The 23736-nt window shown below is 40.1% G+C and overlaps 1 protein-coding gene across 2 annotated transcripts; it reads left to right on the top strand.

Moving 5' to 3' along the window:
- The first annotated feature begins 2537 nt into the window (after positions 1 to 2537).
- On the top strand, positions 2538 to 22852 carry EXOG (exo/endonuclease G). 2 transcript variants are annotated; one of them, XM_062493614.1, is made up of 6 exons: positions 2538 to 2637; positions 5216 to 5365; positions 6548 to 6687; positions 8429 to 8505; positions 11499 to 11613; positions 22277 to 22852. In XM_062493614.1, the coding sequence occupies exons 1-6, from the start codon at positions 2625 to 2627 to the stop codon at positions 22736 to 22738; spliced, it is 957 nt and encodes a 318-aa protein (XP_062349598.1). In that variant the 5' UTR covers positions 2538 to 2624; the 3' UTR covers positions 22739 to 22852. The 2 variants fall into 2 exon arrangements, with proteins under 2 accessions (XP_062349598.1, XP_062349606.1); XM_062493622.1 differs by lacking the exon at positions 2538 to 2637 and adding an exon at positions 3914 to 4064.
- Positions 22853 to 23736: the final 884 nt, after the last annotated feature.

Here is a 23736-nt window from a genome sequence, read left to right as displayed (position 1 = left end):
AAAATACTCATAAAATCAGACCTTCAATTATAGCAATTTCTTAATGGTACTTTGCTGAAGAGAATGATGTTCAGGCTATATTTTGTTGTGAAAAATAAAAGCTGGGCCATCTTTTAAATTACCATTTTATTTTATGTGATCCCCTCCCAAATGTCTGTTAAAAAAAATATCCATGTAGTTGATACAACATTAGACTGCATTTTACTTGGACATAGTAGCATAGTAGCTTTCCCATCCAAACACTAATGAATTTTCTATTGCTAGTAATTCATTTAGTTACTAGTAATGAATGGATAGGAATTAATTTACTGTTACTAAAGGAAGAGATCAAGGTCTTTCCCTTTCCCCATTTTTTTCTTGACTGCCTAATGTTTCTATGGCTATTGATGGTTGATGATTATTATCTTTGGTAAATCAAAGTACTAAAATCTGCCAGGAGGAGGTATTTTGCAATGCTGCTGGCCTTCCAATGGAATAACTATGATGCAAAAATCAATCTCATAGTTAGTGAGGATTGAAGGAGGTGGTTACTGCAAACTAAGTAACATTTTTGGCCTCAATTCTATGCCATAAACCCGCACAATGCCATTGTCAACCTGTTCAAATTATCTGCTTATGAATTCTGCATGATCCTCATGATAGAGTTAAAAGCCTGATCTTTCACCTGTTAATATTTTTACATTCGTCCTTAAGTTTGACAACTTTTGTACTGTAAAATTGACTTAAGTACAGTTTGATGTCAATTCTTGTGGAAAGAGCTTTCTGCATGTAACATTAGATGCATACAGTTAAACAACACAGCATAGTACAAAAACTCACAAGAAAATGTTTTGGCACCAGCAGGAAGAAATCTCACCCTAACCATTTGTCATTTTAAAACCATCCTATTGTAAGTTTTACCAGCTACTTCTAAATTTGTGCTTTATTTAAAGAAATAAAATAAAAATCCTAAGACTTGTCTAGCGTAGTGAAATATGTGTATATCAGTTTTAGGATAAATAGCTAAGTCTTATTACGCTGTGTTACTTAACTTGTATATATAGAGTATACATAAGAGTTTGCAGTAACCTGTTTCTCCAGGATTTCCAGTTGGAATGGATTTAAACTCAAACTACGAGATTAAATGATTTAGAAGATTGCAGAATAAACTGAGTGTAAATTACAGGAAGCTCTATCAGATGGTGAAATAATTTTTAAAGAGTCTTTTGGTCCTTGGCTCAAATTCACTAAGTACTGTTTATATACCAAGATATGTGAAATGTAAATGTTGTAGGTTATATTTCACTCTTGTAGCTATAAAAATGTAGAACAGAGATAGCTTGTACTACTGAGTTAACAAAAGTTATACTAAAGTATCCTGTTAAAGAAAAAAGTATAGAGAGTTAAGCTCGTTGCTGTAACCCCTTTTGGATTGAAGTGTGCTGATTTTTTTAAATATATGTACATTTTATATATATATATATATTCTGGAGAAATATACATATATAAAATGTATGTATAAAATGGCCTAATGCAGACATCCATTGTATTGCAGTTATGAAATGAAGACATTTTGGAAAGAACATTGTATCATAGTTCATGAATTTGCAGTGGATCTTTGCTCCTTTTTACTGTGGTATTTTAGAAATGAGTCTCAAGTTTGAAATTAGATCTGCCAAGTTGGAGTTTTGCTGCTTCAGCTTTGCACTGGGTGTCCGAATAAACCAGTATGAATGTAGTATTTGCCCTGTGTGAAGCAGCTACACCCCAACAGATAGGAGGAAAAAAAACCTAGAAAGAACTATTTCAAGTTTATCTTTTTGTATATGAAAATAAACAGTAAATTACAAATAACTGTTTCCTTCGTTGATGTGACATTAAAATTCATTGTTATTTTATTGTCTTTGGCATTTAGCTGGAGGATTTCCTTCCAAGTAGATGAATGTTTTTGGTGTTACAGTGGCATTTCTGCTATCCAAAATCCCTAAAAAGTACCTGCAGAGGCACAGCTGAGGCCTGCCTCTACTACCCATCACTTGCAAACAGTTCCAAAGAGAAGTGGGGGTTATCTCAAATTCACAGAATCTTAGAATGGTTTGGCTTGGAAGAGACTTAAAAGATCATCCAGTCCCAACTCTCCTGCTAAGGGACACCTTCCACTAGACCAGGTTGCTCCAAGCCCCATCCAACCTAGCCTTGAACATCACCAGAGATGGGACATCCACAACATCTCTGGGCAACCTCTGTCCTTTTATTTTTATTAAAATTATAATGATTGCTATTATTTATTTATTGATTGATTTATTTAACTGCCTATTATTTAATTGCCCTTTTGAGTGTGCTGCCTTTTGTAGCACTGTGGTAATGCTGCTTTATCACTCCTAGCAAAAAACTGTTCACACAGGACAACATGTGCATGTGAAGCTGTATCAAGACAGCCCAGCAGTGTAACTGCACCTGCCAGAAGCCAAAGGCAGGGGAACATGACCAGGAAAAAGATTTAACAAAAAATAAAAACCCTGAGTTCCCCGTACTCATAGCACCACAGTGAGGTCTGTAATCCTCACAAGATGCCCTCAGCCAGACACTGAAGTGTGGCCAGACCTCTCCAGGAAAGCTGCCTGCAGTAAAATGATGGTGTGGCCATGGAATATACAGGTGATTTCCATCTTTTTTTTTTTTTTTTTTTTTTTTCAGAAAATTGCCTCTGGCTTGGTGCTGGGTTGAAAATTCTTGGTGTGGATGGATATGAGGCAAATATGAACATTAGCAGGCATTTGGGAGGGAAAAACAGTAATAATCAGGCTGCTGGTTTACCTGAAAATAAGCCCAATGTAACATCACCCTATATTGACTAAAGGCAACCCCATACCACAGTCTTCTGTTTAGCCTGGAGAAGATATGGTTCTGTGGAGATCTTCTGGTGACATTCCAATCCCTAATGGGAACTCATAAGAAAGATGAGCACAAGCTTTTTAACAGGGCCTGCTGTGATAGGACAAGGGGCGATGGCTTAAAACCAAAAGAAGGTTGATTTAAATTAGATATAAGGAAGAAACGTTTTACAATGAGGGTGGTGAGGCATCGGCACAGGTTGCCCAGAGATGTGGTGGATTCCCCATCCCTGGAAACATCCAAGGTCAGGTTGGATGGGGCTCTGAGCAACCTGGTCTGGTTGAAGGTGTCCCTGGTTATTGCAGAGGGCTTGGGCTATCACAGAATCACTGAATTGTTTGGTATGGAAGGATCCTCTGGAGATCACCCTGCCCAACCCTCCTGCCGAGGTAGCATCACCTGGAGCAGGTGACACAGGAATGTGTCCAGGTGGGTTTGGAAGGTCTCCAGAGAGGGAAAACTTTGACCATCCTGTTTCAGTGCTCTGCTAGTCTTAGTGTAAAGAAGTTCATCCTCATGTTGAGGTGAAACTTCTTTGTGTTCTAGTTTGTGGCCACTGCTCCTTATCATTCAGTCACTGGGCATCACTGAAAAGACTCCAGCATCGTTCTCTTGGCACCCACCTTTGAGATATTTAAATATATATTAATTAGATCTTCTCGCATTCTTCTCCAGACTGAACAGACACAGCTGCCACAGTCTCTCCTCATAAGGAAAGCGAGCTTTTCTTCTCCGGCTAGAGACTTCAAAGTTCCTTTCTGACCCAAACCATTCTATGATCCTATGATTCAGTGATCCTTTGCTCTTGGAGCCCGGGGTGACAAGCTGGATAGGAGCAGTTCAGCCACCACAGTCCCTGCAGTCCCCGTGAGGGAACGAACTTTATTTTTTAACCCCGCCGGGCTCATCCCCCTCACGCGCAGTCCCCGCGCCGCGGCGATGCCGCCATGGCGCCCTCAGGGCCGTGCCGTGAGGGGGCGCTGCGGGGCCGCGCCCGCCCTTTCCCTTCCCTTCCCTTCTCCGCCTTTCCCTTCCCGCCGCCATGGCGGCGTTTCCCCGCCACCGCCGCTTCTTCGGCGGCTTCGTCTGCGGGGCCGCGGCCGGGGCCGCCGCGTCCTGCTGGGCTACGTGGCGGCTCCTCCGCAGCCAGAGCCAGCCGGAGCCGGGCCCCGGGCGGACCCCAGCCGAGGGTAAGAGCCGCGGGTAGCGGGGACGGCGCGGGCGGCGGCCCGGCTCAGCGAGAGCGGCCGGCTCAGCGCGGCCCCGCAGCCCCGCTCTCCCTCGGCCCCGCTCCCCGCAGCCGCTTATTTCCCTAAACTCTCTCCTTCTTCTTAGAAGAGCCTTTCCCCCTCTTTCTTTCGTTCCGGGAATGTCCAAATGTTGGCGGGAGATTGTGGGGTTCCCCTACTACCTGCGCTGGGCTGAGTGGGGAGCTTATCTGGGGATGCTGGGCTGCAGTTTGTAATTAAACGTGCTTCCTTTTGCACCTGCTCCTGGCGGAGTGTTGGTGGCTGGAAAGGAATGTGTATTTAATTTGAAACACCCATTTCGGGTCAGTCCGTAACTAAATTTCAGCGGTTATTGCCCTGGATGAGCCGAGGCTCGTTTATCAAGTCTGGGGTCTGGTGGGGTTCAGGTGTGGGGAGAGAAGTTTGGGGCATCTGAGGGAGTGAATGGTTTTCTCTGCAGGCTCAAGTCTTTAAAAGTACCGAATTGTTGGAAAGTAGAGGAAGAATGGCTCTAAAAACATGAGTTGCTGTTGGACAGATGTCTGGAGAATGAACAAGACAGTAAGATGGATGTAAATATTCCTCCATGAGAAAAAAATATTGCTTGTAAAAAGGAAGAAAATTCAGTGAAGGTTTCATTCATTCAGCAGAGTACAAGCATTGCCAGTGAGGGCAGGACTTGCTTATGCCCAACTGGTAAATCTCAGTTTGTGAGGAATTTGATTTCGAGCTCCAGAGGGTGAAATGTGTGTGTTGATCTCCTGGGTCTGTAACTCCTTGTTGCCTGATTTATCCCTAAACATCTGAGAGCTTTTCTTCTGTAAAAAGGAAATACCTGAAGCTTTTCTTCTGCCTTCTGTAGGCATTAGAGTGGAGAGATGAGTTAGTCCTAGATCTGAGATCCTCGTGTTAAAACATGATGACAACCATAACTATTTTGGCAGATGAGAGCTTCACTGGATAGCTCTCAATATTTTTTGGGTCTTAATTGTGACTGTAACCTCAACCTCTATGCAGTAGGTTTACACCCACTGAGATTTTTTTTTTACTGTCCCATTTATGATCACATTTCATCTTTCCACAGTTTTCTGTTTATTTTTTTTTTTCCTTAGAACCAACAGAAGAGGCTCTGCTGGAAAGATATGGGTTTCCTGAGGCTGGAACAGAGACCAGATGTTACACAAATCATGCACTGTCATATGACCAGGCAAAACGGGTGCCTAGATGGGTGATTGAACACATTTCAAAACAAAAGATGCTGGGTATGTAGGTGTTCATTTCCTTACATTTGTGGTGCTCTGAATGGGCTTTGCTGCTCACAGAAGGTGGACCCTGGAGCAGTCAGGGAGAAAAGTGCTGTAGTGATCTCTGGGAGGGAAGCTCAACTTCCCTTTTTTATAACACAAATGGAGAGAAGATGAAACAATTGAAATTAACCTTTCCTTACTTAATTTGTGTCTGCAAAGTTGCTTGAATGCATAAAAATGGCTCCTGCTTCCTTAGTAGTGGAGTTAGTTCTGAGGTATGGTTTATATCAGTAGCGTTAATGCCAGTGGTTACCAGAGCTTTTAATGTACAGATCTTAGAGATTTGCTCAGAATGGGAGGAGAATGTCTATTTGTGAGATGAAACCTGAGCAAAGGGCATCAACAATTGTTCAGAGCTAGACAGGGCATTACCTCCTCACTGCAGCCATTATTTACTCTGGTACAGTTCTCATACTCTCTCCCCTGTTTTATATGCAAGACAGAGGCTCAGTGATTTTTTGCTGCCAGTGGTGAGTGAAATATGAGTGGTATACAGTCATTTTAAATTAAGTTTATAGCATTAATTCAGCTTTTATAAGGCAGATTATTAGTAATGGAGGTAACCATGTAATTGTAAAATGTTTTATGAAAGCAGTAGCCCTCTAAATACATCTTAATCACTGTCTTCAAATTACCTTTCAAAATTAAAAGAAAGATCTTGGAAACATTATGACCAACCCCTAAGTAGCATCATTGATCCTGCTTCTTTCTGAGAAAACAGGAATTTCAGGCTTACTTTCAGTTGGGCCTTAATAGCTGAATTGTTAAAATGTTTTCCAAATAATCAGATACAACTAAGCTGCAAGTTGAGATTAAGCATCTTGAGGCATTCAGTTCTGATTTATGGCTATAGCCACTCGAATTGAGATTTGAAGCAGACCTGTCTAGTTTGGGGATGTTTTGAGAAGTCATGATGCAAAAATCCATATATTTTATTGGTAAGTAAGAACTTAAATATTTAAAACACATGGCAGAAAGAAATTAGCATTGCCTGTAAATGAGATGTACAGATTTCAGGTTAATGTACTGGATCCTTAAGCATGGGTTGTCTGGCAATATATGACAGAATTAGATCTTTTTGTCTTGTGGTTATGATGGTTTCATGATAATCTGACCATTTAGTGTGTTGTTCTTCAGGTGATGCAGATCGAAGGCACTGTAAATTCAGACCAGACCCTAACATCCCTCTGATGTTCAGTGCTGTCAATGAGGACTACCTTGGCAGTGGATGGTCACGAGGACACATGGCACCAGCAGGAGATAACAAATTTTCAACAGTAGGACTTTTTTTCTGCCATCTTTTTAATTTGTGTTTATCAGTTGGAAAGGGTCAAAAGATTCTTAGAAGTAATGTGCAATGTTCCTTTTGCAGTTTGTTTTGAGGTGGAACAAGATGTCATTATTGAGGCACAGAGCTGGATTTGGAGTTACAAGGTCTATTCCTGACTGAGCAGTGTAGGATGCTCTCACAGTCTGCTTCAGCCATCTAAATCAGGTGCATGCTCTGGTGACATACCTCTTCATTAAATCACACCTACATCAGCTTGTCTGGCACAGATGATGTCTTGAACAGTGTGGTGTTAAGTTAGTCTTCTCAGCCTCTTGCATGTGACATTTTCTACCTGTGAAACGAAGATGATAACCTTCACCAAGAAAACCCTGAAAGTCTTCAGAGCTCAGTTAAAGGGAGACAGGAACAATGATGTCATTGTGGCCAACAGCTGCTGAGATATTTAAGGCTAGATGGGCAAAGCAAAGATGCTGTTAAGTACTGTTCTGTATTGGCAAGGGGATTGCCTGGATGATTTAAAAGGCTTTTTTCTTTCTTGCAATGTGTATGAGGTAAATTAGACCCTTTTGCCATAGTTCTTTCAGTCTATAAAATGTCCTCACCTGCCGTTTATTCAAGCTGTAAGAGAAGCATGCCTTAATGCCTTGGCTGACTTACTTACGAAACAGCCTTGAATTTATTGAATCCTCTTGTGAAATGTGCCTAATGCAGCAATTTGTTAATTAAGAAGCAGTTTGAATTTGTATTTCTCCAAGCTGATAGTATTCAGTTTGGAGGAGTGACAGCACAGTGGCATGTGGTAAATGAAAGAATCAGTAGTTTTATTTCTCTTGGAAGTGTCTTTGTTGTTATTTATTTCTGATATGTGGGGAATTTTTGCTGGTGAGCTCCCTGTGCACAGAGATCCTGGACCTGGCTTGAAATGCAGTGAGATGATACATTTTTTCAAATACAGGATTATAAAAATTGAATTTCACAGTCTGATTTGTGGAGATAGTGTTTGCTAATTTTCCTAGAGAGTTCTATCAGTCCCATCACTTTGCAGTAGTAGTATGTGAAAAATATTGACAAATGCAGGACCTGTGAAAATTCTGGATTAAGATCTTGGAATTTTTTTCTCTCTGTATTTCCCTGCATATGTCTAGTGCTTTAGCACCAGGTCCTTCACCTCTGGAGGTATGTGAGCTTCTGTTCGGAGATGTTTATGATATTTGCACAAGATGAAATTAAGCAAATATATGGATGTTTGACTATTATGGTCTCATAAATCATTTCATTGCCTGTAAGTTATGTATGTGTAAAATATTGATAAGTATATCTAGTAAAACTTTTTCTTGGAAAGAAAAAAGTTAGCCATTAAGCAGTCAAATGAAAAGCATGCTTGAAAGTGTCCTTCCCATTCAAAATGAAAAATGACTAATTGCTTTCAAAGACATTACCAAACTGACACTAGGTGACAGTAGTAATTCCTGTGCCTCTAGAATTGGACATTCTCATGCTGTTTCTGCCAAGAAAAAAAGTCGATAACTTTGCAAGGTTTCACGTCAGTTGTGCAGCTCTTAATCCAAAATAATTTTGTAGGTGTTCTGATTTAGGTTTTTCTGATTTTCTGTGTTAATAGATTTTAAAACTAAACAAGAAATGGGATTCTGATCCACAAACTGCTAAAATGTGTCTTAAGCTCATGAGTGTTTGGTGAAATTATATTACTTTCTTTCTCTATGCAGAGAGCTATGGCTGAAACGTTTTATCTGTCTAACATTGTGCCTCAGAATTATGAAAATAATGCTGGGTTTTGGAACAGGTGAGAAATTACTTATAAGTAAACTAAGTGAAAAATACCAAGCAGCAGCATAAATCAAAAAATGCTTTCTTTTCAAAGGTTCTTCACATCCAGGTATTTTAGAGCAGTTTATCTGTAGCAGTCGTAGGAGCTTTCTCTGACATGAAAGGCAGCTCAGTCCTCTCAGTGAAGGAACAGTATAACGACTATACTTCTTAATTCAGTCAAACTGTCAAGGACATTTCTTTAAAATAGACAAAATTATTTCTTATGCTTGATGTGAGGTAAAAGTACTAGGCTTAACTGTCCTTAAGGAAGTTTCAGCAGAAACAAGGAGAGGGTTTAGATCTTTTTCAGAGAAGCACTTGCAGTGTGAGAGTATTCCCATGTCTGTGTGTGAATGTTGGTTCCCTTTGAATCAGAGAACTGAGTGCCCCCCACTGAGCCATCTTTACTTCAGGGCTGATGTGTTCCTTCAGGTCCTGGCTCCCAAGGAGCAGTCAGGCAGGATCCCTGTCACTTCGTGAGTGCTGACTGGATTGACTTTGAGGTGGCATGGGTGATAAATTTCAACTTGCTTTCTGTAAGACTTTATTTTTCCCTTCCTTTGAGCAGAGAACGTAGTAAAAGTTGCATTCATCCAGTGCTTCTTGCATAGGACTTACAGAATGTGAAGGCTCAGAAACAGGAGGGGGAAATGATAGATTCTCATGATTCACTCAAGGGAAGGTCAGCAAAATTATATGCAGTGTTGTAATAAAAGTCCATCAAAACTGTATCACTGTTCATCTGCACACTGCTTTCCTCTTTTACAAGAAAGTGTATAAAATAAGATGAGCCATTCAGTAAGGTTATACTGTTTTATAGACAAATAAAATGCCATAACATTTTAAGAGGGTTTTTTTTGTGATTTTAATAACTCAAGTGTTTGAGCATAAATTTTCCTTACACCAAAGCTAGGTATTTGTACCAGTTCAAGGTAAGGAAACCTTCTTTGTTTCCCTTAAGCAGGATCTCTGCCTAATCAGGATATCGTGGGAACTGTTTGGAAATTTTCTCTGGCACTATCAAACCCTGCAATTTAAGCAATTAATGCTGCTTTTTTCCAACCTCAGCACCCTGTTTCCAGAGTTTAAATGCAGGGAAAAGGCAGTGATGCCACTTTGTTGCCAGTAATTTCTTTAATGCTAAATATTTTTAAGGATTTCACAGTATTTCACACATGTGTTATCCTTTCCTAGCTCAAATATTCTCTTCCTTTCTCTTGTTTTAATTGCTTGCTTCTTGACTTGTTTTCTGAGGTGTAGGCAGACAATGGAGCTTAGTCAGTGTGAGTCTGTGTTGTTTTCTAAAGTGTTGCTTGCCCTCCTGCCTTGTTTTTTGCTGGTTTCCCAGTTCCAGCTCTGGTAGTAGCCTGACTGTGGTGAGTCAGTTTCATTTGCCAGCCCAGTTAAAAACTAATTCTTGTTTTGTTTTGCTTGGTTATGTTTCTGCCAGATTAGAAAATGGGATCAATTCATGAGATGAGTTCTAGAACCAGCATGGAAGATGGATTAGGACTGTCAGCTGTGACACACAAGGAGAGCAGTAGGAAAGGGGAGAGCAGGACTATAATCATCCAGCAAGCTGTTAACAGTAAACTGCTGGACTGGCTCTGTGGTGTGCTCTGACTCCACCTTAGTAATACTCATTCTCTTCCAACTGATATTTAACTGTTCTCTGTCTTGTTTTGAGTGTGAATTTTATGGTCACTGCAATCTCTGGCCCTCCTGCCACCAATAGCTGTTTGCTCCCTAGCTGCATTTATTCTCATTCTTTCCAGGTGATGTTTGCATTGCCCTGCCATAAGGCAGCCTGAGGAACTGGGATGCTTGGAAGCAAAGCTGGTGGCAGTAGGAAAAGAGTTCACTTGTAGTCAATGCTTCTGTGTACCTCATGAAGAAAGGGCTCATTCTTGATCATTCTCATTTGTGTGGCTCATTCTTGCTGATACAACACACTAACCCAGCACCAAAACAAATATTGGTTTTGTTTAGGGTTGTTGACAGATGAAGAATGTTCAGGTGGCCTAAGGGGGAGGTATGAGGAGCTGGAATTAGAGAATTGGATGAGACCTCCCCCTTCCAGAGGCAGCCAGGTTATCTGAGATAATCTGTCTCATACTACTCTGTTCCTTTGTGTGAAGTGCAGATCTTACCTTTGCTTGCTCACTGTATGTGATTTCTGTAACAGTTAGATCAAAGATGTGCTATAATCATGGAATTACAGATTTATTTGGATTGGAACAGACCTTAAATATCACCTAGTTCCAGTCCCCCTTCCATGGGCATGGACACCTTCCCCTAGATCAGATTGCTCAAAGCCCCATCCAACCTGACTTTGTTAATCTTCTGTTTTCTGTAAAGTAGGTGTGATCCAGAAACCTTATTTGAGAAATACTATATGTGGTAAACTGAATCAGTTTAAAAAGCAAAAATATGGTAGTATTTCTGGAGTTACTACCTTATTTATGAGCAGTTTTATGTCTATAAAAAAATAGAGTTAGTGAAAATGGCACGCACGAACTTTTCTCAGTACTGTGAACTACAGAAAGAACTGTGTTGCAGGACTTTGATTGTTTGGGGAGAAACACACAAATCAAATAATATGATAAAACCTTTCAAAGTAAAAATGCCTCAACTTGCTGTTTAGAACAATTCTATTTTTCTAATCCAAAGTGACCACCAAGAGTCTATTTCTAGTGTCAAGCATGGGAGTGAGGAGAGAACTCAGCTGTTCAGACATGTGCTAAGGGTGCAGAAACCATTTTCAGATGTGTGCATGTCTGTCTGTAAATAAATGAACCTTATTTACAGAGGACAAATGGGAAGCAAGACTTGGGCCTACATTTTACCTTGTTTGGCTTGTGAGTCTGGAAAAATGCTCCCTGTCAGTAGTTCACCCTTCCCTTCACAGTGTGTCTCAAAGATTAAATCTTCCCAGCTGATTTTCCCTATCTGACAAATATGTTCCAGAATGGAAATGTACTGTCGGGAATTGACTGAGAGATTTGAAGATGTTTGGGTTGTTTCTGGACCTCTTACCTTGCCTCAAACAGATGGTGATGGAAAGAAGAGTGTTACTTACCAGGTATGTATATATGTTGCTGGGATAATAGTGCAGTAGTAATTATTTATTTAAAATCTATACCATAACTTGATAAAACAAAAATTGGGCATCTTAGTACAGGCAAAATATATAAAATGTGCAATACTTGTTGAGACAAGATTAGCAGAAATGTTACATCATGCCTATACATGAAAAAGCATAATTTTAAAAGAATTTGTTTATTTACAGATATCTATTTCATGTCCACAGTCAGCAGTAGAACTGTTTATCCAGTCAGTCAGTGGTGTCTGCTAATGAACAAGCATCTGTTCAATCCATTTCTTCATGTGCTTTAGAAACAGTGGAATGCAAAGGTAGTATGGGTCTCTCAAAACTCTGCAGGATATTGGGCTGCCAGTGCTCTCTTGATTTCACAAGCAGTTGTTTGCTGCTACACCGTGGGCATCACTTGGATGGGGCCTTGCAGCTGAGATTCTGAGCATGCCAGAATCACTTGGAAGATTTCACTCTAGTGCAGTGTAATCACTGGGCAATGGTACTGGTACTCCCCCTTCTTTTAGCCCCCTATTTTTATTACCTGCTTAAAATACTCTGAAGATTTATCATGCACAGTCTGTAGAAACCATCACTGACGGGCAGATGGGACAGGCTTATGAGGTTGAGAGGTGAATTTACTGTTGCTCACCCAGACTTACTCTTAGTAGGCTTGTGTTTAGACATCTGTAAGCTTTGAGCATAGTAAGTTATTCAAGGGAGTGTTACCTTCTGCCCCCACTGCAATGAGATATTTTTGCTATTTGCAGTTGCAGATGGAAGTTGGCATAATGCAAATAATAAATGCTGCATTTTGCACCACCTGAAAAAACACTTTTCCTTGAAAATAAGTAGTTGGATCAACTGCAGCTTCAGTTTGTGAGCAATTTGGCTTCCAACCAGTTCTCTGAGGAGCAATGAATGAGCTTGACAAAACAACCCCCTATTTCAGAGGGATGTCAGCGAGGGAGAGATGTTCGCTTTCAACACTGTCTTGCTTAGAAGTAAGAATTAGGCACTTTTTCTCCTTTATAAACACGTAGCTGATTTCCATTTGATTGAATTTGGAACTCAGTCATGATAGAACATGATGTTTCCCATTTGCTTTTACCTTTTTATGTTTCAAGAAATTGTCCCTTATGTTCCCAGCCACACATGTCAAAGCTTGACTCACAAAATCACAGCTTTGGATTTGGGTTTATTTTTTTTTTGGGGGGGGGGGGGGGGGGGAGTTATGCATATTACCTTAGAAGAGATTAGCTTCTTCATGTTCAGTTACAGTTCCAAACTTCAGCTCTCACCACATCTTTGTGAGGGAGGTGCAGACAGTGCTCATTTTTCAAGTGTATAAATAAGCCATGGTTAAGGGATTTGACCAATGCTAAATGATAAATTAATGGCAAAGCCAGCTTTAGATCAGCAGTCATCCTGTGCCACCCACAGGTGCTCACTTCACTATTGCCCCTTCTACTTTCCAAGCCTTACTCTACCTTTCTTTTGTCTGCCAGTGCTGATGACTTTCAGATCCTTCCACAGAATGCTTGGTTACCCAGTAATCAATAGAAATAGAATATATAGCAACCAAAATAGCAACAGAAACCCATCCATACTGGTCTTACTGGTTTACTGGACTTGTTTTGTACTGCTGTAGAAAGATTGAGGCAGCACACAGAGTAGTCCAGTGCTTCCTGGTAACAGTATGAGATCTGTCCAAAAGCACATAGCTGGGAGCAGGAGGGAGATGTTCCCTCTCAACAATCTTCAACTGAGCATTTGGCTTCCTGTCACTCAGAATGGTACAGAATTCTCCAGGCTTGCACACGTCTTGCTGGGATTTGCTTCTTTGTAACTGTCAGGATATTGCATTTACTTTTCATCCTTAAAAAATATATTCATCTTACATAGGAAAGAATTAAAAATCCTGAGCTGACTTGAACATTTTATAAGTGGAAATAATTTCCAGGAAGAAGTTAAATCATCTATCAACTGCATCCATCAATGGCTTCACTTTAATCTTGCTCATCTTTTTCTTGTTCTTCTCTAGAGAAAGTGTTTACTTAGAAGAGGAAGATTGTGTTTTCTAAAAAATGACTGTCATTCTCAGTCTTGGTTTTGAAATGTAAATTTTAGTCTTCCCCAGGTAAAAATCAGAGCAGACACTGCATCTTACTGGCTTTATTCAAAATAACTTGATACCTGGATACAGTGGTGGAATAATAGTGGCACAAAATGGCCATGCTGTTGTGAGTGTCATCTTACTCAGTTCTTGTCTTTTGTCTTCGTCATCTTTGGGTTTGATGACAACACATCTTTTAGGAGTGCTTTACCAATTTTGGTCTTACTATGAATTGAAGTTCAGTGTGGGATTGAAAATGGTGATGTGATGGTGTTCCTGTTTGTGTCACCACTTGTTCACATTCACAAGTCCTTCTACTCAGCTTCCTACAGTGAGATTCATTATGTAAATTGATTTTTATTTAAGTACAGATAAGGCTGTCTCCAGATGGAAAAGTAAAAGAATAATTTTTTAGGTTTTTTGTTTGCTTGTTTAAAATAATAAATTGTTTGATTTGGGTCCTCTAAATAAACACAGGCTGAGAATGTTGGGTTTTTAAAAATTTTGAAATCTCTTAATGATGGTTAAAGTTATTGTGCTTTGCATTGCAGTTGTACTTTGAGGAAGCTTCAGAGCTGAGTGATGTGTTGGGTTTTTGTTTGTTTGTTTTTCTTTCTTTTATCAACACATACACTTAGAGGAGGAAACACAAGGTGTCAAAGCACTGGAGAGAAGTTGTTTTCAAACAGACACCTTGGATATAATTGCAGTCATTTTCATTGATTTTGGTAGTCTGGGATTCTGCCCCTAAAGGAAGAGCACTAAGGGTTGTGGAGGGAAGGTGTCTCTTAGCTGTCTTTCAGATTGAACTCAGCAGAGTTCACACAAATGACTTCAGACTGAAAGGGGTTTTAGTCCTCATTGTTTGGGCATAAGGAGCTGATGTGAGAAGATCTCCTTGAACAGCACAGACAAAGGAAAGGACAAGTGCTGCAGTACTAGGAGAGTGCTGAAACTCACAGCCTGTAATCTGCCAGTGCCTCTGTTAAGGCTCAGCTCCTCTCTAATGTTTTTGCTCTCTCAGACTAGAGCTGTGAAAATGAAAGAAACCACAGATGAACTACAGTGAATGTGTCTGCACTGATTTGTTTCAGATCCTCTCTTCAATCTTAGTTTCCTTGTTTTTGGCTAAAGGAGTGGTGGAATACATATCCAAGGTTCTACATGGTGGTGTTTTTCTCATCAAACATCCAAAAAGGTTATTTTTAGATCAGTACAGAGGAGAAACAGAACATTGGTCATGGCTTTGTTCCCAGTTCCTGCTTGGACTCTGGTACCATTTGCTCTTTAATTTCAGAAAGGGAATTAACCTAGAACTCCTCAGATGCCAGCATTTTTCTGTCTATTGGCTGAACTTGTAGGTATCCTCAGGTATGTTCTGTCATTTCATCTGTCTCCAGCAGAGATTTTTATTGCAAAGAGTAGATTGATGATCGTGCTTGGTATCTGAAAAACATATTTTAAGAATATATGTAAAATAGAATACCAAAAGGAAAAATCTGTTCTGTGTCATTGGAGAGGTAGATGCAGGTTTTTCATCTTTGTCCAGATCAAATCAAAATGACATTGTCTTGTTTTATACATTACTGCTCTTCAGTGACTGTCGCTTTAGTGATTTTCCTCTGTCAGTAGATCTGGAGTTTGAAATACAAATTTTGCAATAGTTAACTACAGCATGCTCTGAGCTCCACCTTTCCCATTCCCAAGGCCATCCTAGTGAATGCTAATTTAAGAAGAATCAGCTGTGGCTTGCAAATGAAAAGACAGTTTAGATAACATTTTATTTGCTGTTTGAAAAAGACATTTCAGTGTACTTTTTACTGATACACGAGGTTCATACTGGAATTGTATTTGCTGTTTAATTTTCTAAATTGAATCACCAGGCTGGGCCAGAGAGGCACAATAACCGTTGCAGAAGGCACAGTTGTCATCTCTGTCTGTGGCAAATAACTGGGAAACAAATTGCATGTCTCAAATATAAGATGGTACTTTATGGTTTTACCCAGTTAACTTCCAGAACTAGTAGAGGTTGTCTCCTACTAAGATACTCTAGGGGAGGGAATGCTTGTTAAAGCAGGAAATAAACCTGGGAAACTATTCCTTGTTTGTTGGCTGCTCCAAGTGGTTCCCAAGGCTACAGAGATAACTACTGGATGTAGGTCCATTATAGATGTCCCACAAACTTTATGCAAAGGGTTCAATCTTAGATCAGCTGGTGTAAGCCACCAGAGCTCTGTCAGCCCTAAATTTAGATATGAGGTACAAATTAATGGAATAGACACTGGGTTAAGGTGGAAGAAGAGACACTGAAGGTGCAGGAGAGCTTAATTGTGATTGCTTTTATTTAGCACTGTACCCATCCTGAAGGTTATGCTGTTATAGGAAAAAGGATGTTAAGTACTGGTGGATTCATTTTTAAATAACCTAAGCAGATTCTGTGGAAAGCAGTAGTCTGTCATGTAAGTATAGTTTATTACATACATAATATGTACCCACACCCTCTTTGTTAAAGAAAAATAAAGAGGGATTAGGGTATCTGTCTTCCAATGTCATAACGGTATTCAGGAACAGCTTTTTTTTTGCCATCTCTTTATTTTTTTTTCCTTCCATTTTCAGGATTGCCAAATGATTTGGCAATAGCAATCAGACCAGCCATAACAAATTAAATTTTCCTGAAGTACATGCATTTGCATTTTGGAGTGCTTGGCTGTGCAGATTGTTACTATGATTTTTATCTGTAGTATTTTCTGGTTTGTTTGTTGCTAGGTCTGCTTTTACACCCCTCAGTTCTTCTCAGTGCCATCTGATAGAGCTCTCTCAAATATTGGGGGAAAACACTCTTGGCAGAATCAGTGCTGCCTAACAAACCCAGAAGGAACTTGAGTGAAGGCAGTTAATGCTGTCACAATGATTGAGTAAATAAAGCTACACTGATAGTAAATGGAATTTTTTGTACTGCCAGAAAATCTGTTTCTATACAGAATTCAGTATCAAATGATAATAAAGTTCTGGGGTATAAAATGTGGGATCACATCAGCAGGGATGATGTTACATCTACAGTGAAATACCTGATGGGCATGGCCAGTATCATGCTTGAGGGACAGGAATGATTCCTTGAATTCTGTCCACCAAGAGATGTGGTGGAAGTGTTCATTTTGCTACTGCCAGGTAGAGGGGGAAGGACTCTGTCACAAGGAACTGAGTTTGCTTCTTTTCAGACAGTTCTGTTTGCTGTTCTGGCTCAGTTCTAAACTTGGGTTAGAACTTCACAGAGAAGTGAAGAAACAGCTACTGGAGTGTCAAGGGAATTTCTGGGGCTGACATTTTTAAGGATTTGATGGTGGTACCGCCTGATGCAAGGACTCTTCTGTGTGTGCTGGTGGCTAAGGCATGACTGAGTGTGATTGCTGTTTGCCAGGTCCTGAGAGAATCATGGATAATTGACAATCCAGAGCTGGTTCTCGCTGATGAAGGGCTCTTTAGTCCCTTCTGCTGATTCTATGCACGGTGAATTTTCAGTCTCTAGACACTAGGTGGCAAAATACCACTTTTGGATTCACGAGCCCTTTCTTTTAAAAATGATCTGTACCCTTGCAGAAGAAGATAATTTTTTTTGCAGTCTGGGAAGCTGTAACAAGTCCAGTGTAATATGAAAGCTTGATAACATTGATTTGTGTTTAAAATTTCCAGTAACACTGGAAATGATAGTAACACTGTTCTCTTCTCATATAATCTCAACTGTTCTGCCATTACACTTCTTAGATTCCTTTTCACTTGTTCATGGAGTTTTCTATTTCATAAACTCCAAACCGACATTTTTAGGAATTACCTTGTATTTATCTGATTACCTCCATGGAGATGGCATTAATTAATGACAGATGCTTAAACTTACCCTAGATGCTATCAGCAAATGTCTTAATTAATTATTTTGATACTTAGGGACTCCACAGGTATTATCAAATTTACTTCCACTGTTTTAAAATCTGTAGTCAAGAACAGGATTTGGCCATAACTGGGAGTAGAGCCGAGGTTAAGACAAATTCTCATCCAGTGATTTGGCTGTGAGGCTGAATTTATCTAAGCTCCCTGAATTCTATGCTTTAAGAAATGTTCTGCCCTTATCTGTCCCTGTGAACTCTTTGGGTTTCTTTTACAACTGCTTACCAACACATTTGTTTTAGTGATGTGTACACATCTCTGAATGTTGGGAATTGCACACATTTTAATGGCCTGCCCTCCTGACAGCTGTCCACATTTAATTGGGCTTTGAGAAGAATAACAAATTCACAGACACTTCTGGAATGTCAGTAACAATGTCAGTAATGATAGAAAAATAATAAACACTGCTCTGAAAATGACATTATGATAATGTTACATTATTAGGCGATTACCAATTCAGTCAAAGAAACAAAAATGAAAGGAATAAGTAGCTGCAAAAATTTAGGGCAATGCACATTTTTATATTGAACTGATAAAGACAGCAAAGCATCTGAAATTTCACATTGGTTTCCCAAATGATGATGGGAAAGAAATATATTAATTGCTATAAAAAGAAGGCTTTTAGTTTGAGTGCCTTTTTTTTTTTTTCATGTTGGAAATTTGGAAGATTAAGCAAAATTTTATAGCAGTAGTAAAATGGGAATTTTCAAAGGATTGCACAAAAATTTGCCTTGTGGGCTGTTACCAACACGGTGTGAAAGCATGTGGAACAGAAGTGATTTCAGCAGGCCACTGCTGTATTTTCTTGCTTGTATTGGAGCACAAAATTCCTTTTAGAATCACAGATACTCTTCAAAAACCGCAGATAGAGAGGCACAAATCAAAGTCAACATCTGTGCAGGATAATCTTGAACCATTTTCCATCCTGTTACAATATGCTCTCTGTCTCTGCCAGTCAAAGCACTGAGATAAGTGGGATGGTGCAGATCTGGATAGCGATGGAGGCTGCTGAAGTTTGGGAGGAAAATCCTCTAGGTGGCAGTAGGAAATGGAATTGTGGAGTTTGTTTTTCCTGCCTCTTGCTTCTATTCCAAACTTTACTTTTGCAGGGTCACACTTCTTTCCCTGGCAGCTGAGCTGGTGGAGGGGCAGTTCTATGGAAACATTTCTCTGCAGCTTCTCTACTTAACTCCCATAAAACAGCAAAGTGTGGGATATTACAGGGAGCAATGATGGAAATACGTTGCCTTGCTCCAGAACTGATTTCCTTTTTTTTAACAGAAATTACTGGGTCACACTGCAGAAATTATTGGTGATGCATCCTGTGCATGGTGCACATAAGTGTTAAACTGCAGAAAAATGCATTTATTCTTAGTCACGCATATTTACTCTGTTGGGGAAATCAGGCACTGCCCTTTGATGGTGTTTTTCTCCAACAGAATTAGCTGGGGATAGAACTTTTACACCCTATTTTGAGTGAGGAAGAGGACCTGTGGACTCCGGCAGTTTGGCAGACTGAAGATGGTTTTAACCACTTTAACAGTATTAGCACTCAGTGAAATTATTGCAGTAGTAGTTTGCTGCTATTCAGAAAAATTGGTATGAAGCCTGTGCACTGCTTAAATTTTATTTAAATTTTCAAAGGAGAGGTTACATGGAGCTGAAATGGTACATAAATTACATATCTGACTATTACATGGATGGAGTTGAATTTAGATCTACATTTCTCAAAAGGCCAGCCCTTCCTTCATTTTGAACTAGTCCTCTCTGTTTCTTCTCTTTCTTCCTAGGTGCCCATAAATGTGCATTATTTTGCATAGAATATATATATTTGCATAATATTACATAAGCATTGGGTCTGTTTTCCCTTAACACCCACTTCAGGCATTCAGCATTTCCATCTCATACCTAACTGTTTTGTGTGCAGCTCTATTCATTCCCCAGCCTTTCTATCCACCCACTCAGCCCTCAGCCTCAGTCCCCAGCTCCCTCAGTTCTCTCCAAATGAATTCACCTGTTTGTTTTATGTTTTCCATACATTCCATTAGGTACCCCCCTAACTGGAGATCCTTGTGCAGCTCTATCTGTGTGCTCGCCCTTCCTCTGGTCTTTTATGCACCAGAGTGAGGATGTGGATGTGTGTGGGAGTGTAGAGAATGAGGGAGCTGAGCTAAGGGGGACCTGCTACATATCCATGGATTTGTAGTGGGAAAAGGATGCAAAGAGGCCTGGAAAAGGCCATACTGCAGGGGAATGTTGCAGGTCAGGAGATGCTGAGGACTGGGGTTTAGCCTCACTGCTGCCTTCTCTCAGGAGGCTGCAGCCTCTTCCTCCTATTCCTCATCTTCCAGCCTGCCCTAGGAACGTGCAGGAGGTGGGATTGCAGTGCAGGCTCTGCAAGCTCCCTCCTCCAGGGGAGAAAAGGAGCCCCCACCTCCTGCCTTTGGCAGTGTCATCAACTTAACTCCTTGCTCTCCCCTTCAGGGATTTTCTTGGCTCCTTCCCTCTCACCCCCAGTATTTTTTGCAGGTACTCCCCAGCTCGAGTGCCACTGATCTCAAATAGGTTAAAACTCCCAGCAGCATTTATTTTGTAATTCAGTGTTAATCAGCAGATACAACAGCATGTTGCTGCTTTGGTTTTAGTACATTTTAGCATTACCTGTGCATCAGTCAGTTTTGATTATTTATGGTGTTGGTCCTGGGGAGCTGTAGCTCTGGTTTCACATACACAGAATGCTAAATGCAAAGTGCTTTTACACTCAGGAGCTCTCATTTCCCTATCAGCACATCTGTCATCCTTGGAAGTGAGAGAAGATCTGGCATAAGGTATTTATTCCTTAACCAGTTTCAGTGACTGACTTATGTCTAGGCAGAGTATTACTTAGGAGAAGGTTGGTGGCATAACCATGATAATTTTTGTAAAAAAATAAAATTCCAACCCTCCCTCCAAAAATCAAAACTCAACCCAACCAAACAAAAAAAACCCCACAACAGGAGCAAACCCAGCAAAAACCACACAAAACCCCACCTTCCTCCCAAAAAACCCCAAACAATCAAAAAAAGTTTCAACTACAGCAAAACTATTAAATAGTTTAGTTTAGGGCAAGGGAGGGAAGTATTTTAGAACACAGAAAAGAAATCTAAGAACATGTGTTTTCCAGAAACATGAGTAATGTTTCTACTACGTTATTGCACAAAACATGAAAAACATTTATCAGTTTTCCATTTCTCCTGAAGGTACTTTCTTTGGTTTTGATCTAACCAGTAAGACTTTTAGGACCAGTCATTTAAAACACTGGCAACAGAGGTAGAGGACACAAGCCACTGAAAGAATTTGTAGCTGAAATTTAATTAACTGTTGGAATAGACCAACATGAACCTTGGTTCACTAGCCACAGGCAAAATTTAATTTAAAAAATGTATTTTCATTTGCAGAAGGGCTGAATACTCAGAAAAAAATGTACATAGGAAGTGTTTATGATGTGATTGAGTTATACTCTATATGAGTGGGCAGGGCATGTCTGAACTTCTGACACTGGATTAATTTGTAAAATAATTAATATGATAAATACCTGTTTTCCCTGAAATGGTTTTTTAACTCTATTTAACAAAAGCTGTCAAAAAAATTCAAAACAATCAGTGTTTGCTTTTGCAAGTATTGCAAATCCTGGAAACAGCACCAAATTACTGGATTTTATGTACAGAAAAAAATGTCTTTGTAGTTTTTGTAAGGGATCTGCATATTTTTCTTCTGTTGCAGTTAGAATAAAAGCATGGATTTGAGAAGGGTACTTACAGAAGGGTTATGCAAAACTCAGATTTTCTGTGTGTGAGCCTGTTACACTCTCTTAAGATGACAGATTCAGTTCAGCAATAGCAAAGAAACAAAAAAAGCCAAATTAATTGCATGCATGAGCATATTTAATTGAGTCCTAGAGAGACTACATTTGAGAATACACCATCAATAGCTGTGTTCCCTTGAAGTTATCCCTGGCACAGGGTGGGACCTACTGTGTACATGTGAGTTTGAGACTTATTTAAGAGCTCTGATCCTCCACTCTTGGGGCTCCCCTTAAATCCCTGGATCCTGGTTTGAGGGACACAGGAGGAAACCCAACATGTATGAGCACTGAAGTTGGATTGTAGGGAATTCATGGAAGAAATAGGTGCATTTTCTTTGGATAGGCTTCTCTTCCGAGAAGATACTGAGTCACTGAATGTAATTTGTATCCAGATCTCCTCAAAAAATGCTTACTTGGGTAAAATAGCTTTTAAGTGCTGCATGGGTGTGGGTAACAGAGAAAAAATAGCTGACAGACAGTGACTTTGAGTGGATTTGAAATGTATATTAAAACCTCCATGATTTGGAACTGTCAGTTCAGGAACTTCTGTTGTATGTTGCAAATTATTGCAGTTACAAAAAGGAAAGGGGCTCCCAAGATAGGGAACATGAAGGTGTGGTGGTTAGGGGACATGGTTTAGTGGTGGACTTGGCAGTGCTGGATTAATGATTGCACTTGATAATTTTAAAGGTCTTTTCCAACCAAAACAATTCTATGATTTTGTATCTGTAACTGCCCTTTCCTTTTGGCAGGTGATTGGAAAGGATGATGTGGCTGTACCATCCCACCTGTACAAGGTGATCCTCGCCAGGCGGAGCAGAGCGTCCTCAGAGCCCCTGGTCCTGGGGGCTTTCGTGGTGCCAAATGACCCCATAGGCTTCAGCCACCAGCTCACTGACTTCCAAGTCAGTGTTGAAGACCTGGAAAAAATGTCGGGTTTAGTTTTCTTCCCCCGGGTGGACAAGACCAAAGATGTTAAAAATATCTGTGAGGTGGATACCTGCAAACTGATGGGCTTCAAGGAATTCACACTGTACATCACTGCCCGCAAAGTGCAGAGCGCCCGGACGCTGCGCCGGCTGGAGAGAGCCATGGCAGAGTTACAGGAGGCAGGAATTGAGCCTGATGAGTATCTCCTAAAGCTTTACAAGAAGAAGGAGGAAGAACTGCTGCAGGAAAAACCAGTAGTAGCTAGAGAGGGGAGAGCTGGCTGAGTATTCAGGAAGTTGTTTGAGTTTTTGGAAAGAGGAACTGAAAGCAGTCATGAAGACAAGGCCCCCTTGAATCATCCTTTTTTGAGCTGTGAAAACAATAAAGAAATATCTGGAAGCTAATGGGTTTGGAATAATGCTCATTCTTACATAGAAACCGTGTGATTTGCTGCACTACTTAAGGCATGGGAAGCATAAATGACCCCTTTGTGGCCTGAGTAGATCACTGGACCTCCAGGAAAGGCTTTGTGCTATTTTCCACCTGGGACTTCAGGGACTTGGGGTTTGTGTAGAGTCCCTTCTAGGAATATCACAAAAATAGACAGCAGACACCTTGGGAGTACAACTGGAACATGTTTAAATGGAATTCTGCCCGCAAGTGTCTCTCACTGCAGTGCTGTAGAAGCAATTGTACTTCCTGGAATATTTTGAAAATCTAATTAATTAAGAAATATTTCACTTAAAACTCTTTAATTAAAGATGTAGAAGACATAATGTGGTCTTCCCTTAGTTGTATTAACCAAAACCTCTCCTGATCTTGTGTGCTTTGCATACTTAAGCTTGTCAGGAGCTCACAGTTGTTATCATTTGTGACTAACTTATTACTCCATCGTGTATAATTCTGCAATTTTTTTGTAAGAAAAACCCAATAGAACTAAAGTTTAATCAAGTGCCTACTAGTGTAGTTTGGATTTTCACAAATTAATGTAAACTTAATATTTGATTTTCACCACTAAGTTTGGATAAACGTGTTTTCTTGCATATTGCTTGATTTCAGAGGTGAGCAGAGGTGGTGGTTGTAATCACTCACTGGCTTTTTTCTCAACATCTGCCTTTGGACTGTAAACTGTACAACAAAACTTGCATATTGACTGAGAATGCATTTCCAGTTCTTTTCAGTGACGGTTGATATTTATCAGATTTGCATCTGCCTGGAAGATTAAATGATTTTTTTTATTAGTTTTTTAATTTATTTGTGCAACTTACTGTGACTTGTATCC

The sequence above is a fragment of the Cinclus cinclus genome, chromosome 1 (genome assembly GCF_963662255.1).
Source record: "Cinclus cinclus chromosome 1, bCinCin1.1, whole genome shotgun sequence".
Taxonomy (NCBI): domain Eukaryota; kingdom Metazoa; phylum Chordata; class Aves; order Passeriformes; family Cinclidae; genus Cinclus; species Cinclus cinclus.
Note: the sequence above shows the minus strand (reverse complement) of the source record. Positions and strands in the feature narration are given on the sequence as shown.

Bases quoted from the DNA above. Each gene is read 5' to 3' on its own strand.
- EXOG (XM_062493622.1), top strand. From the start codon at position 3,917: ATGGCGGCGTTTCCCCGCCACCGCCGCTTCTTCGGCGGCTTCGTCTGC. The intron at 4,065-5,215 runs GTAAGAGCCGCG...TTTTTTCCTTAG, and splicing joins CGGGCGGACCCCAGCCGAGG to AACCAACAGAAGAGGCTCTG. The intron at 6,688-8,428 runs GTAGGACTTTTT...TTCTCTATGCAG, and splicing joins GAGATAACAAATTTTCAACA to AGAGCTATGGCTGAAACGTT.